The sequence below is a fragment of the Sinocyclocheilus anshuiensis genome, unplaced genomic scaffold, assembly GCF_001515605.1.
Source record: "Sinocyclocheilus anshuiensis isolate Anshui unplaced genomic scaffold, SAMN03320099.WGS_v1.1 scaffold959, whole genome shotgun sequence".
In the NCBI taxonomy this organism is placed as follows: domain Eukaryota; kingdom Metazoa; phylum Chordata; class Actinopteri; order Cypriniformes; family Cyprinidae; genus Sinocyclocheilus; species Sinocyclocheilus anshuiensis.
Genome location: NW_015542406.1, coordinates 173,110 through 189,588, shown reverse-complemented (window position 1 = coordinate 189,588; position 16,479 = coordinate 173,110). Strand labels below are relative to the sequence as shown.

Sequence of the window (16,479 nt, the reverse complement as noted above, 5' to 3'; positions counted from 1 at the left end):
GTCTGTCTGTCTCTCTCCTTTGCTGGGCATCAGCATATAATGATGAATGAATATCAATGAAATACACACAGATGCTGCGGCACCACAGAATTAAACCCAAAATTGCCAGCAAATGCAATAATACAGACTATTTTTTTTTCTTCCACTGATCTTCTCTAAAAGCATCATCTTTTCTGGCTGAAAATGTTTTATAAACTAAACTATCTCTCATTTTTTGTAATGTAGACAAGGATAATGAGTTTTTCTATTCCAATACTCATAGTGTAAATCTATCATGTCAGTCCCGTTTGAGGTGGGCGGCACTGTAATATCTGCAGACAGCTCTTTTCATACGGATGTGCTAATGATGACAGACATGTATAATAGACATGATCGGACAGCAGCTGCTAATATACAATGAATTGTCATTCTTTGTCTGCTTTTGAGGGCACGAGACTCGTTCCCATTACCTTAAACGTCCGCCCTGCTCCTAGAAGATTTAATAGAGCCAATGACTTTTCTACTGCTACTCACCCCTTCATCTCAGCCTTTTATTTCTGCTCTTAAAGGAAAAGTTCACCCAAGAATGAACATTTTGTTATCATTTACTCACCCCGTGTCCTTTTAAGCCCATACAATTTTCTTACTTGCTTGGAATTTGAATGATATATATTATAAGATTCAAGCGAATGATCGTTAGAGCATTCAAGCTCTAAAAGAAGTATCATAATAGTTGTCCATAAGACTCAAATACTATATTTCAAATGTTCTGAAGACACGATAGCTGTGTGTGAGGAACAGACTGAATTGAAGCTGTGTTCCCTGATGACCTTGACTTGTCTGAATATTTTGTTCATGAATCAGACTGAACTGATTCAGTTCAACTCACCGTTCCCAGTGACTTCCATTTTATTTTTTGAGTCAATTAGTGGTCATTTTGTTAACGAAAACTATGACGAAAAATGTTCATTGACACACTTTCTTCCCTTGACTAAAACAAGACAACAATAAGCTCAATAAAGGATAACTGTGACTATATCAACATGCAATATTGTTGACAATTAAAGACAAGACTAAAATGTATTTTAAAATATATAAACTATACCAAAATCTCTTTGTATTTTTGTCAAAAAAAGGAGACAAAATATTATTTTGGACTGCTGTACATGCCTCTACTATGAGAGTATCACACACTTTCATGTGTGAAGTTGCCAGGTATCAAGAGCTCAAATCCCCATATCAGAGCTTCTCTGTTAAAAGGATATATTTTCTGTCTGTTGGTTGGCTTAATTTTTGCAATCTGGCAACCATGCACTTGCACTCCGACAAACAAGTAAGCTGAAGTTTACCGATCTCCATGTGAGATGTCTGTTCTGTCATGAGATCTCGACTATTTTGTTTGTGATTGTGATTGCTGAATAAATGCACTTACTCAACCGCTGTTGTTTTAATAGAGAAGCATTATTGCAATTTGGAATTATTGGAATTACTATTAGGAATTTCATTGTTAAATATTTTTTTGCTTGTTTTAACAGTTTTCATAATTTAGACAGAGAGAGTGCATATCTAACTCTTTGATATTAATTTATATATTAAATAGCCTATAATAAATCAGTACACTATAGATGAGGTAAAATAAACCATGTGTATGAGTCCACATGATTTGTGCTTACTGGTGAAAGTGCAAAATAAATCTCTCAAAGGACAACATTCATTGCGATTATAATTTTGAGCATAAAATAATTTTTTATCAGTTTAACCATTATAGAACATGACGAAAATGTGACAAAGTTTGCATCGACTAAAATGCTCAGACATTTAGTTGACTAAAACTTGATTAAACAAAAACAAGGACAAGGTTGAATAAATATGATAGCTAAAAAGTACATTTGACACAGGACTAAGATTAAGACTAAATTAAAAATGGCTAACAAAATGAACACTAGAGTCAATGGAACCTGAAACCAATTGGTAACATTCTTCAAAATATCTTCTTTATGTTCTGCAGAAGAAAGTCAGTCATACAGGTTTGGAACAATATGAGGGTGCGTAAATGACAGAATTTTCATTTTTGGTGGATTATCCCTTCAAATGTTGGTCTGTTTGTCACATAAGATATCGTACGTCTTCAGTATATGGTGCATGAGTTACATAGACTACTCTTCAGTACAAATGTTTCAGTACAATCTAACAGAATTATCATTTTGGGAAAAAGTATTCCCTTCTCAACCTTTTATTTCTGCTCTTAACTGATTTCTCTTTTCCTTTGATCGCCTTGCATCATCTTGGTTTTACTTTTGAACCTGCCTTTTATTAGTTTACGATTAAGAACAAAACTATGATAAACGGAAAAGTCATCTTAGCACAAAATGGTTGAGAGCATGTAACACTCAAATTCAGTTGTCCTCTGTGTTTTTAGAAGTTTGGCGACCAGCCCAACAAGATAAGAGACAATTATGCTCTTGCTTCCCAAACTAAAGCCAAGACAATCCCGTAGTGAGAGGGAAATTGTGAGGAAGTGAGATTATCTATCTAGTGACCTGTGGTTGGTCGTGACTTTCTTTTGGGCCTCTTGAACGTTCTTATCAGTCCAGATGACTACAACTGCATTGAGTCTTCAGTGTAGAGTTTCTAATAGCAGTGCGGAAGAAGTCAGTCAGCTTCAGAGGCAAATGTATGGATGACTGCCTTATCTGCAGTTAAGGGAAATGGAGAGGGCTTCTGTGAAAGGTTGCTTTTGTGTTGGATGTGACTAGGGAGAAATTTGTAACATGCGATCCATGTTCTCGTCTTATCAGACAAAAGCCACCTGAATGCAGAAATAAATGCAGTATCGAGCACGAACCAAAGGGCAAAGTGACAAACCATCTATTCTTAAAGAAGTGACATTATGAGATGACTTGGGGTATCACGAAAGGCAGCAAGAAAACCATCAAAAATACAATCCCACCAGAACAAGCAGTAAAATCCAATTTCATTGACATTACAGACATTATAAGGAACTTTTTGTTTGCATTTGTGTGCAAATAAAACAGATAAAAACAGATGTTAATGAAGTATGAATGGGACTGAACGCAATAGATAAATCTGTGATTCCAGCAAAATTTTACACCAATTACAGAAGTCAAAAAGAGTTTGCACGTACAGCCAACATCTTGTCCATTTCTTTCTCTCTTCATCTAAAATGTCCTCCCAGTGATAGCTGATAGTCTCAGCGTTTAATTCCATCCATGTAGCAAAACCAATGAAATGTCAATTTAAGACAGTCGGTGTATGGCCAGGCAAGGGTATCAATTGGACAATTATACGACAGACCATGATCCCTTCTAGTCAAAATGTTTCTATTACACTTTATTTCTACAGCAAAACTAAAAGTTACATCACTCTGTTGCTATTATTACGAATCTCTGCTTTTGTCCTTTAGCTTTCATGGTGGGTGATGTGAAATAGCAAAAGAATAATAAAATCTAACAAAAATGACCTCACTCAGGTACTCTAAAAACACACAGCAATAAGATACAAAGGTTATAGGTTATAATCAACAAGTTTTAATTAGAAAATTGTGCACTTTTGATTTTTTCCAGTCCAGAGGAAGATGTTTTCATGAAAAATTGTTCAATTCTTTTTTCTTTTTTTTTTCCCCTCGACCTTTGCATTCAAGTGGGCCTTTTATATAAATCTTTTCATCTTATGAAAATCTGACATACCTGTTGAGCCAACATCAAATCTAAATGTAAATTGAAAAAAGAAATAATTATACCACACAAATGATAAGATCTGAGGTGATTTAGCCTGGTGAGAATTCACACGGCATGTCAAAGAACCCATTTACCTTGGACCCTTTTATTCTGCCTATTACAGGAACCTGCCATCGGTTCAGTGTACTGTCATTAAACACAGAGGCCCTTGGGCAAGATTCTAATCAAGTATGAAAGAAACGGTTAAGTGTGTGCGAAACACATTTTTTATTTTCCATATCCATGACCAGAGGCTGGACCGTCATAGCTCATTCTCTCTAAGACCTTCCACATGGCCTTGGGGAATATTTCTGACCCAGTTATCTGGAATCACACAGTTATGTGTACACTTCTCTAACACACATGCTGATTCACTGCTTTGTGAACAGTATGTGTCTTGTATTATATATATCTATATCTATCTATCTATGTGTGTGTGTGTATGTGTGTGTGTGTATATATATATATATATTCTCAGTGATTTGCTGGTCTGCGGCAGATTTAATGCGCGAGGTAAGCTGTTCCCGAAGCGCTCGCCCAATCGCAAAAATATGCTGTTGCTGTCAGATCTCGATTGCCGAGAATCACACTGTGTTTGATGCAAAACCAACTCGACTAAATCTAAAGAAAAAAAAACACACTGTATATTTTTATTTTCTCAAGCAAAGCAAATTTTAAAAGTCCACTGAACAACTTACATTTTTGGTCATAGACAACGTATGTTGAAGATATACGTTATTGTCAACGTCACTCAGCATACCTGGTTAAAGGGGTCATATGATGCAATTTCGTGCATTTTCAATCAGCCTGTCTGCTGTTTTTGTTCAGACCAGTGTGACAGTTTATATTTTTTAAGCAGCAAACACACAGTTGTAAATGTGAACCAGTGGATGGCTAATATGCCCTAAAATAAAAATTTAAAGACAGTAAAATATATTTATGCTTTAAATTAATATAATAATTGATATTCTTGACTTATCCTTTTTCTTAAAAATGTTTTAAAGGCTGAAATGTGAAGTTTTTTTTATAAAAATGCGAAGAACATTTTATAAAACTTTGTTCACAATATCAACATTGACCACCACAAATAGATTTGCAAAACTCATGCAAGAATCACGATATGGCTCTATTAAACTTCAAAAGGCTATGATTTAATTGAATAAATCTGAGCGCTGCACATTTCAAAGTCAGTCACATTTCAGATGTGTCTCTGAAGGAAACGGACTATATTCAGAAAAGTATCAATGTCATTTTAATTTTATTTTACCTACTTATAATCCCTGATAAAGCGTTTATGAGCACAGCGCTGCTTTGTGTACAGTCGTTACTAGGGTTGGGAATCTTTAGTCACCTCACGATCCGATTCCGATTCGGATTTTTTTTTTTACAGATTTGTAAAAACCTGTATCTGAACTGTAAATCATGTTTTTTTTTTACAGCCATATTACAGTTTAATATGTTACCACAGACATTGCTCATAAGGTATTAATTTAATTCGTGCAGATCTTAAAAAAGGTGTTAAAAAGCCTTAAATGTGATTTTAAAAACCCTGCAGATAACCTGACATAGGCTAACTTATATCGACTGTAACGTTAACTTCCTTAACTGGCACTCAATGTCTGCTCCTTCAATCCAGATGAATATTGAAAAATATTTTCCATTAAGTTTTTTCAAGAAAGCCCCGTAAAATTGTATGTTAAAAAAGTGCTAAATGTGTTATAAAAAGTAGAGATGTGGTGTGGGGGACATGTTTAATTATGTAAATAAATTTCTTCGCAATTTGAAATATTTGCATTGGAGCATTTTTGTATTTTTAGTATTATAATCAGGGCTTGGCATTAAGCATTCTCATGTGGTTGTCCTTCGGACAAGTACATTTGTCATTTACTTGTCCGAGTATAAAAGTTACTTGCCCGGAGAGAAAAAAAAAACATTTAAATGGAGTTATAAATATAATTATTTATTGTAGTCATACAAAACATAGTATAGTGTTTATAGAGTATACAGTATGTAGTAGATTTTGTGAGCATGTCACATTTAGTTTATTTAGTTAGATTTTTCTTTTTAAATAAAATAAACAAAATAATAAAGTGAAATCAGTATCAACAAAATTGTCGACAACAAATCTTTGCAATGCAGAGGAAACACAGAAGCTGCATCTGAAGTGGCATTTAGATGCATTTACACATTGTTTAATGCAGGACATGAATGCATTTAACCTGCAGTTACACATGCATATATAATGTTTTAATACTGTCAACTTAAAACGTTGAAAACTGATATTTGAAATTATTAAAAAAAAAATAATAATAATTTAAATGTGAAATTAAAACTGCCAGTAGGTGGCATCAAGTCACTGTAAATAAGTGAGTTATTGCGATTGAACCGAATCATTCAAACGGATTCATTCAGGAACGAAACACCGTCATGTTGCTCAGAGACGCAAAACAGTGCTGTGGCTGTGTTTGGAATTATTTCTGTTGGCGAAATAGAACAAAAACAGGCAATATGGTGTCTAAAACGTAAGTCTCTTAATATTAACTTCATGTTAATTGAACTGTTGTATAAAATCACATTTGTAATCATGCCGATTTTTGGAGCAAAAAAACGGTGCTCGATCTTCGTGTGATATTGTTTGACTATATGAAATTATATAAATATATACATTTTCTGCCCCCATATCTTGAATTTTCTGATCATTCTTCATGAATTATAATACTGAATCATGCAGTGAAAGAACGCACACGTGCACTAGTTTAACCTACTAGACTTCTTTACATAGGGCTAATGTGTGCGTGCACTCTGTAGGTGTGTTTTGTTTGATTTTTGCAATATACTCAATAATGTCAAATCGCACATCGTTTAAACAACAATTATGATATTATCGCAAATGATATATATCACACACCCCTATAACAATGGCTATATCACAAATAAAGGCAGTTATTATTGTTTATGGTATTGACATTTTCATGTTACTTGTCCGATTGGGCAAGTAAATATCTCTTTCACTTGCCCGTCCAAAACATTCACTTGTCCCGGACAAGCGTTAATGTCGAGCCCTGATATATATACAGTGGGTACGGAAAGTATTCAGACCCCCTTCAATTTTTCACTCTTTGTTATATTGCATAATTTTTTTTTATTATTATTATTATTATTATTATAACAATTTCAATGCAGCCTTGGTGAGCAGAAGACAGTTCCTTCAAAAACATTGAAAAAGCTTACTGACACCAAACCTTTGAACTGTAGTGTAGTTTATCAGCGGTAAGATTGTCTTACTCAAGTCAGCACTTACCGATCACTCTCTCTACTATCTGGAATTGCTTGCTCAGGTCATTGGTTAGTTCTTGCTGGCAGTTGTAATATTCTAAATCTTCAGGTGATGCTTTCTTCAACCTAAAAAAACAATTGTAATTTAAACGTTTGGTGTCAGTTTTTAGTCTGTAAAAAAAATGGCGTTCATGTTCAGCTTCAAGATGCCAGTTTCTTCCAGAGATCATATAAAAATGAGAACATGGCATCTCTGTGAGCACTGACCAAGCATTAAGCTCTTCGTTTTTCTTCTTGAAGTTTTCCAGCTTTTTCATCCCTTTGACTTTCTGCTGAGTGAGGGAATCTACACTCTCCCAGGTGCTGTGTATGTAGGACCAGCCTTTCCACTTGATGAGGAACTGAGTCTCCCCTTCATCGTTCTCAGGGTCAAAGTCTGCTCCAGGGTCCCCATTTTCCTCAATAGCATAGAGAGTTGTGGAAGCTCCAGTAGCTGTAAACAAGGTGGAGAAAAAATAAGGGCTTTAATAAACAAGCACAATAGCTTGTGTGTATCACAAAATATTAAGTATAAAAAGAAAAACTTTATAAAAAGTTCTTTACCTCCTTTTTTGCCAATTTTGGTCTCAAGGACCTTCTCAATGGTTTCACTGTCATTGTCCTGTTGCTCCTCGGCTCCTTCTGCCATTTCAATAAGGTCATCAGAGTCCGTCTCGAAATCATTCTGGTCCTCCTTGTAACTGCAACACATACTTCATCATTACTACACTGCTAAGTCATAATACTTAATTGGTCAATCACAAATAAGAATGTCAATGAAGAAAAGGAAAAAGAAAACTTACTGAATGCTAGTTTGTATGGTTTTTAAAACTTTTATGCCATTTTCAAGAACAATTATTTATTGACTCTAAAAATTTTATTTGGTGTAAAATATGTATGTGTGTGAGAGAATGAAATGGAACAGGAAAAAATAAATAAATAAATGAAATAAAAATAATAATAAAAATTAAAAGTTTGCATACGCGTTTTCTGTTTAATATAATTTTTTCATCTTAAAAATCATATTTAAACTTAGTTAAATAAAGTAAAACTACTTATATAAAATGCATATAAATATAAGTTATACGATAAGGATTGAGCGATGTAAAAATTTATGTTTCTCATGTATCATATTGGCTACATTTTAAAATTAACTAATAGGATTAAACTAAAAGACCGTTCGCTTGACCCGAAAAACAAAAATGCAGAAATAGATAGGCGTAGTATTTACTGTATGTATTAAATAACTATATCGCTGAATAAATGATCATATTTCTGACAAGTATGGCAACTCCCATATATCAGCTCTACATAAACTCCTTAATAAGATGAATCCTTACCTGACTTCAGTTGCTGCTCGCCGCCTTGTTTGTCTTTTTGGGGTATCCTCCTCATCATCGTCATCATCCTCATCTGAGGACTCCTTCCTCTGTTTCCGTCCCTTTTGTGACTGCTGCTTACCAGATGATTTGGTCTGTGGCCTGGGAAGGGAAAGAGAAAAGTAAACACACATATATGCCCTCATTTACCATGGTAGGCTTTTTGCCTTTGGTTCCGCGTCCCTGAAGTGTTTGCTAGTGTAGCGACTCGTTTTCACACCCATCAGCCTGACTCATAAGCCAATAGCCTTGAGACAGCTGTCAGACTTATATAGCAGTCCTAATTCTTCATATATCAATATTTTAATGATTATATTGATCATTATGCCAAAAGTACATGCTTTAACAATTTAGGACACATGCGATAATTTATGAAAGAGCAAAGAAAATCACACCAATATTTTTAGCACAACCATAGCAATTAAAAATGAGCCATCACCGTTTGCATTTAATAAGACAGCTCATTTAATAATTCACGATGCGCTGTCTGAAGGCCAGGCTTCGCTACACTTACCTTCTAGCAGGAAGTCGTCTGGATCTAACTTTTTTCTCTTCCTGCTCACTCTCTGAACTGCTGGCCTCTTCCTCAACATCCTCTTCGTCATTTGAGTCATCATCTTTCCAGGTATTTCTTTCAACACAGAAATACCACAGGTTCATCTATTGGACCTCTGTTAGCTTCTACTTCTAGCCTATCGTAAAGCTGCAAGCTAGTCCGTTCACTTATTACCCACCGCGCAGGCAATTAAACATGCTGCGAGAGACACCTCAGTGTGAATACAGCACTGTTCAAAAGTTTGGGTTGGTAAGGTTGTTGTTGTTTTTTAAAGAAGTCGCATGCTTACCACGGCTGCACTTATTTGATCAAAAATACAGCTAAAGTGTAATATTGTGAAATATTTTTACAAATTAAATTTCCAATTTAAAATTTGTATTTATTCCTGTGGTAGCAAAGCTGAATTTTCAGCAGCAATTACTTCATTCTTCTGTGTGACATGATCCTTCACAAATCATTCTAATATGCTGATTTGGTGTTCAGGAAACATTACTTATTATTATCAATGTTGAAAACAGTTGTACTTTTGTGAAAACCATTAACATTTTTTCAGGGTTCTTTGATGAACAGAAAGCTAAAAAAAAAAAAAAAAAAAAAAAAAACGGCATTTATTTGAAATAGAAATATTTTATAACAATTGAATTGAATGCATCCTTGCTGAATACATTTAATAAAAATAATTCTTACTGACCCCAACTTTTGAATTGTAGTGTACTCACAATGTATGTATTGCATTTTATAATAAAACTAATTTGTTATAAACTGAAGGTTTAGTTAGAAAAGTATTTTATTCTATATACTTATAAACCACACTTAATGTATGACTGTCATTGCACTATACACAAAACTTCATATCAAGTGGCATCTGCAGCATCTTTTCTCAAAACTTTTTTTTCTTAACCATTTGCTTTTAGTTAACATTTTAACAAGCAAATGCGAATTCTTTTTTCAATTACTTACAAAAAAAATACTTTTTTTTTTAGTTTTTAAATACCTTTTAATATAAACAATATATTTAGTGTAAAGAAAAACAACTGCCCAAAAGACATTTACATGCAAAAATACAATCATGATTTAAAAAAAAAAAAAACTAAAACAGAGGCACACATTTGTAAATACAAAATGGAAAAATGAGAGTGAGAGACCTACTTACATACTTCCAGTACACTTACTCTTTCTTTTTCTGCCGCAAGCTTTTTCTTTCAGGAGTTTCACTCTCTGAATCACTGCTGCCCTAAAAATCCATGAAAATCCATTTTGAATATGTGGCACTAAGATTACAAGCCATGAATGAAAATGTCATGTTTCAGATTAATCAAGAAAACAAAGCTTTCAACACATGGGCGTATGTTTACACGACTTGGGTTGCCAAGCCTGATCAGTTCCGAGTCTAGAGCCAAACATAAATGTTTACGCTTTACTAAGTAACCATGTCTGTAATTACTTTAGTCCAAGAAGCAGAACATGTTGTCAACTTGCTGCAAATGTCAACACAGTATGTGAAAGAACGCAAGAAACCACTAGGGGTCAGTGTTGAATTGATTTTTGCACAGCCAGCCTACCTCAGCTCCAATGTTGAGGCGAGCAGGCTCTTGTCTGCTGCGACTGGATCTTCTAACACCATAAATATCTGGATGTTCCTCCCACATCTATGATAATTAGGGATATAATTCATTTTAAATCATAAAGCAATTAATCAGCAGCTAAATTTAAACTTCCACTGGGTTGATCCTAATGTTCAGGCTGGCCTATTTTTGTACCTTCTTCACATCTGCCAGGTTGTCTTTCTTCCTGACTGGTTTGTCTTTGACCTGCGCTGAGGTCTGACGGGATTTGGACCCAGTGGATTCACTGCCTGACTCCGAGTGGCTCTCAGAATCAGATGTGCTGTTGGATTCGGAATGCCGGGAACGAGCTCTATCACTTCCTTGCTCGCTCTCAGACTGACTCCCAGACTCTGATCCAGAGCGGTTAGATTCCTCTGATGCTGAATTGCTATAACATTAAAGATGTGCATGTTGAGAAACAATGAAAACATGTCAAGTTGCTCTAAACAGTAAAGCAGGAACGTTCACTTTTAAGTCTCAGTTATTGCCAAAAATGTCATTCAGCTCTTATGAATTGTCAATAGGTAAATTTGTAGTTTATAACTTTTAATATTTTAACTTGTTTAATTCTAAATCACTTAATTATGCCACCTTTTATTTTCACCAATTTTAAACTGACAAGTCTCTTTTAAACAAAATGTAATCATCTCAGTCCAACAAAGAAATGCCGAGTCCTCAAGTGGGATGTCTTCAACCATGCTGTTTCTTTGTCTATGTAAACAATAGCATTCCAAGGATTTGGAAACTAGAAATGGGGAAGTCCAGTTCAACACATGGGAAACTTTTTGCATTTAAAATCTACAAATAAAAAATATGCTACTTAAATGACAAACTGACAACACCTGTAAAATTAGAATAATTAATTTAATTGACAGAATTAGGAATCGTTTTTACATGTGCAAATGAGCAAATGTATAATAAGACATTTACATACAACCTGGTTTACTGATTTTTTTAATGATTTCATTTTATTTCAAATTAAAGATGTCTTTCAGTGTGCAAATCCAAAAATGTAATTTAAAAAAAAAAACTACCAAAATAACCTTTATGAAATGTGAAACTATCGGATATGTGGCATCATCCTGCAGGTCATTTTGTGTCTGACCACTGCTGCTGTTCTTTTGCCCTTTGAGTTTAAAAATAAATGCAATGGCTTCTTTCTTGAACAAGCCCAACCCCGTTTACTATAAATGAAACTATCTCAAAATAGAACATTTATCTTCCTTACATGGTTAAAAAAAATGAACTTGTTTCCTTAAACCTCAGTTAAAAGTATCTCAGTAGTGCTCTTTTAATTTGTTACAATGGCACCCATGGGAAACCATAACGCTGAGCTGGATGTGAAAGCTAGCACATTGAGTACTATAATGGAATGCACTGCTAGAAACAAACACCCCCATCAAGTGCTCTGGAGCTAAACAGCTGCTGACGAAGCAGCCAGACTGTCCTTATATGGTTGCTGACATCACATATGGGCGGACCTAACCTCTCAACTGAATTCTCATTGGCTGCTTATTGCTAGCCAAAGGAAGGACCAATGAAAACTCGGTATGAAATCATCTGACCTCTACAAGACTTCCTACTTCCGCTTCCTGTAGTTCCAAGAAGCTTTTATGTAATGCAGCAGAGCAACTACTACAAGCTATGCAGCACAAAGCAAGAGCCATTTTGTGACTTTGAGGACTTTCAGCCATTTAATGAAACCAGTCTCATACAGTGATGAAACAAAGCAGTGCTTTTTATGTAGCGCTAAGCCATACAAGCACCTCAAATAAAGTACACTGGCTGTAATATAGGAAAAACAGATTTTTCAGCTCTTGTTTCATTTAGTAATACTTAGAAAATGGCTGTCACAGCTAAAAATAAATAAATAAAAAAACAGTGAAGATGTTTCTGAGGACACTGCATTGATTTAGGCTCTAATGTGCATCTTTATTACTGAAAACATTATTTGCAACCTATAAAAGTGAGCATACATGTTCATTTGACAATTCATGTTCACATACACAGCATGACATATAACTACTGTTTGTGTAATTGTGAAAAGATAACATACATTTGAGGGCTTTTTTCATTTTAGACTCTGGTATCTGGCACATATGCAGAAACGTCAAAGCTGTCATCAATTCAGAGGGACATTCTTGACAAACAACCATAAAAATAATGACAGATCCAGTCATAAGCACTATACATAACATCAAAACATTGTGTGTTTTTTTTTAAGACTTATGACCCACAGGGTAAAACCCTCATTGATGAGGTCTTATGTTGTTAAAAGTTGAAGCAAATTATATGTTAAAATGACACAAATTGTGTGTCTGTGTTTAAGTGTATAGTGTAAATACATTATTATTAGACTTTCAAAACTGAACAAGTGGTAATTAAAATATAATCTTCCATTCAAACTTTTTTTATATATATTTCCTGAATAAACAAAACATGAACCTGGCATCACTGTCTTATTTCAAAGTCCCCTGCAAAATCCTTGTCATTAATAATGCATATGTAAATACATTTCTGTAAAAGACAAATTACTCTTAATATGAAATAACATTATTTACAACTCAAATAGTTCCAGTTTTCATATGGAAATAAGAGTAACTGTGAGTGTAGTAAAGAAACCAAAATATGTTGCTTCCACTTGCATGTTTGAAACCAAGACATCCTGTTTTTTATTTGGCTTGGAGGAGAAAACAATGATAGAACATATATACATATTCACATTGGAGAACTACTTTTGATTTAGATGGTACTATCAGTCTTAAGGAGCAACATATCTGTCTGGGTTTTTCTTTTTTTCCAAGGTTTTTGAATGTTTCACCCAAAACTAGTTTTGCTGCTGAAAGTTATTCAAACTAAACCAATTGTGACAAAACAGGACAACGCTTAAAAATAATAAACACTCTTTAAAAGAAAAAAACACTTTTTACACTTTTTTGTAAAAAGCAAAAAAACATATCTTAAGCGTGCAGAATAACATGTGGACTTTGAACGATTAATTGCCGCTTTGAACGATTACGTAATTGTGTCATCCATAATTGTCATCGCGATTAGAAATTCGATTAATTGTGCAGCCCTAAGTGAAAGCTAAGTATTTTTTTTACAGAGAGCTACAATAAACTGTTTCAAAAGTAGTGAATTATGAAATATGTGATTGAGTGCTAAGCTAGAAGTGTACTTATATATGAGGTAACATACCCCATGTCATTAGGGAATTATAAATATTTACTCCATAAACATTTAGTACCCTTATAGCCAATGACAAATATTGTCATTCACACAGGTCATGTGACCCTAAAACAAGTAGTATTTTAGTATACATTTTTTTTTTAATAAAAACAAAAAACAAAAGTGATTCTTATTTCCTGTAATAAGCAACGGTTTGTCATAATTTAAAATACAGTTGCACAGTAAACAAGCAATGGTTTTGTTGCTATTACAGAAATAAAAAAGTAAAAAAAAAAAAATATATGTACAACATACAATCATCTTCATTTTGGATAAAACAATTAACTTGCTTTAAAAAATTTATTTATGTGAAATGGGATTTCATTCAAATATTTCAAGAAAATCAGACTGAACAGGTTCTCTATACAAGTACTGCAATATTAATTCAAAGTTATCAAATGCTAAACTCATGCAATGTCAAAGTAAAAGTGTTTCAAATGGCATTAACCTTACATAGTGATGCAATGCAGCACATACTAATCAGACAAGGTCATTTCACACGACCACTATTAAAGCGTAAATATTAAAACTGTAATAACTGCATAAATCTGTATAAACCCTGTGCGTCTTTACTATAAATTTGGGTGAAGGCCCATAGGCCTTGAATTCACTTTTAGAAATACTAGCAAAATCAGGGTGGGGCTATACATCTATCCCAAGGTCAATGATCCGAAACCCAAATATTTTAGAGACATTGTGGTTTAAACTTCTGCACAGGTGATCAACCATGCTTGTAAAGGTAAACAATCAAGACACATGTTAAAAAAAAAAAAAAGAGAGGAAAAATATTAAAGATCGTACCTGGAATCATTGCTTTGAGTCGAGCCTTCATCTTCCTGCTTTTTACTCTTATTCTTCATCATGATTTTGTCTTGGGATTTGTTAATGATGATCTTTTGTCCAGGTATTAACTGTCAAAAGTTTAAAGTGGGATGAACCATCAAAAAAAAAAAAAAAAAACCCTGCCGTTGCAATATATGGAAAAGGCAAGTTGGGATTGGATAGTTTAAAATAAATAAATATTTATAGTATTTCTTAACTTAAAAAGCATCGGAATCGAAATGACACCTGCTCGACTCTATTCGATGTCAAATACCCAAGTGTCTATGGCATTTCAAGGCAATAGATTCAGAGCCACATGCATAAATTCTTACTGCGTCATCAAACAAAGGACGATTAAAACATAACGATGATAGCAAATAAAATCGACAATAAAAAAGAAACGATGTAAGCATACCTACTGCATTGACAGGAGGAGGAGTGTATCAGTACATTCACATCTAACAAAATATCCGTTTTATTACTTTGGCCATAACAGGGAAAAAAAAATCTAAAATATTCCAGGAGTGAGACGAAAATAATAATCGGAATAATATTCGGAAAGAAAAATAATAGCAGTAATCCACCGATGGCTATTTGAATGGAGACAGAGAGTGAGAGAGTGTGAGAAGAGCCCAGCAGAGCGCACTACAAATGGAGGACCGCTATGGCTGCCAGTGCAAGGCAGGGAAAACAACGACTGGCCACTCTACGCACACACCAGAGCGCTTTTCGGCGAAACAAAGTCACAAAACGTCTCTATAGACCAAAACGTAACAAAACGAACGATTTCGCACGATTACGGTGCCCCAAGAGGCAGTCAAAGTTCAGCAAAGTTGAGATACAAGTGCTATCGAGAGCCCTGCAAGGCTCAACGCTCTCCCCTTCCCAAGGTTCATCCGCCATCTAAAGCTCCTTCCCAGCTCTGAGAGCTTAGCCTTTGATTGACGTTCTCTCCATTTACCCAGGGCTCAGGTGATGCACGAAAGTCCCACCCCTTTCATTTTCAATAAAAACTAGTTGTTTCATATATAAATTTAAAGCTCAAGTTAGTTCTACCCTACAAGTATAGTAGCTGAACAACTGATTAGTGGTTTTAAATTGCAGGAGTTATCTTTATGTTGATAAAATTATTTCTTTAAGCCTTCACTTCCTGCATAGACAGGAAATGAGACAACAGACTGCCATTTTGCAGTGAGTGCTGGACTACACTGGACACCATTTTAGACCACTTAATTTGAACCCTTTTACACCTGCTCTGTATATGTAATGTACTTTGCAAACGTGATATTTGAAAGAGGAAAGTTGCGTGCACCAAAGCTTGCAGAATGGCCCCTGTGAGCAAATGAGTTATTTTAATTCAGTAAGAAATTAATGGGTGGAGTAAATTAAACAAAAATAATTTGCGAAATCCTCATAATTATGGAATACAACATATGAATAAAAAAAATTAATAAAATCAAAATAAAATCAACCGTTAGGGGCAGTTAAAATGACACAAACCCTTTAATGATTGAAAATATCACCTAGCTTGTCAGTTAATAATTCATAGTTTAAGTAAATAACATAGCAGACCTGTATTTTTTAAAAAATAAGAAAATAAAACCTTAAACCTGGACAAGCGGTGTTAAACTTCGACATAAACCGCAAAGTAAATCTTTTGCGAAATGTCATTTATATTCTCCATCCAATAAGAGCAACTCGATATTGTTCAATCACGAAATTATTTTTTATTTTAAAAAGGCAAATAAGCATTTTTTAAATTTAAAATACAGGCATTTCATCAAAACAACAATGCAGTAAAATATGAGAAAATACATACAATTGTTGAGCACATTAGCGAATGAATTAAAATATCA

The 16,479-nt window shown here is 34.3% G+C and overlaps 1 protein-coding gene across 1 annotated transcript in view; it reads right to left on the bottom strand.

The window, feature by feature from the left end:
- LOC107693036 (chromodomain-helicase-DNA-binding protein 2-like) overlaps window positions 1-15,026 on the bottom strand; it is a 42,739-nt gene extending 27,713 nt beyond the window's left edge. The window contains 9 exon segments of the mRNA XM_016492278.1: window positions 7,018-7,118; window positions 7,260-7,485; window positions 7,596-7,732; window positions 8,372-8,512; window positions 8,925-9,041; window positions 10,139-10,200; window positions 10,529-10,615; window positions 10,727-10,961; window positions 14,603-15,026. Coding sequence (XP_016347764.1) covers window positions 7,018-7,118; window positions 7,260-7,485; window positions 7,596-7,732; window positions 8,372-8,512; window positions 8,925-9,041; window positions 10,139-10,200; window positions 10,529-10,615; window positions 10,727-10,961; window positions 14,603-14,664 — 1,168 coding nt within the window. The 5' untranslated portion in view covers window positions 14,665-15,026.
- Between the last annotated feature and the right edge of the window lie 1,453 nt (window positions 15,027-16,479).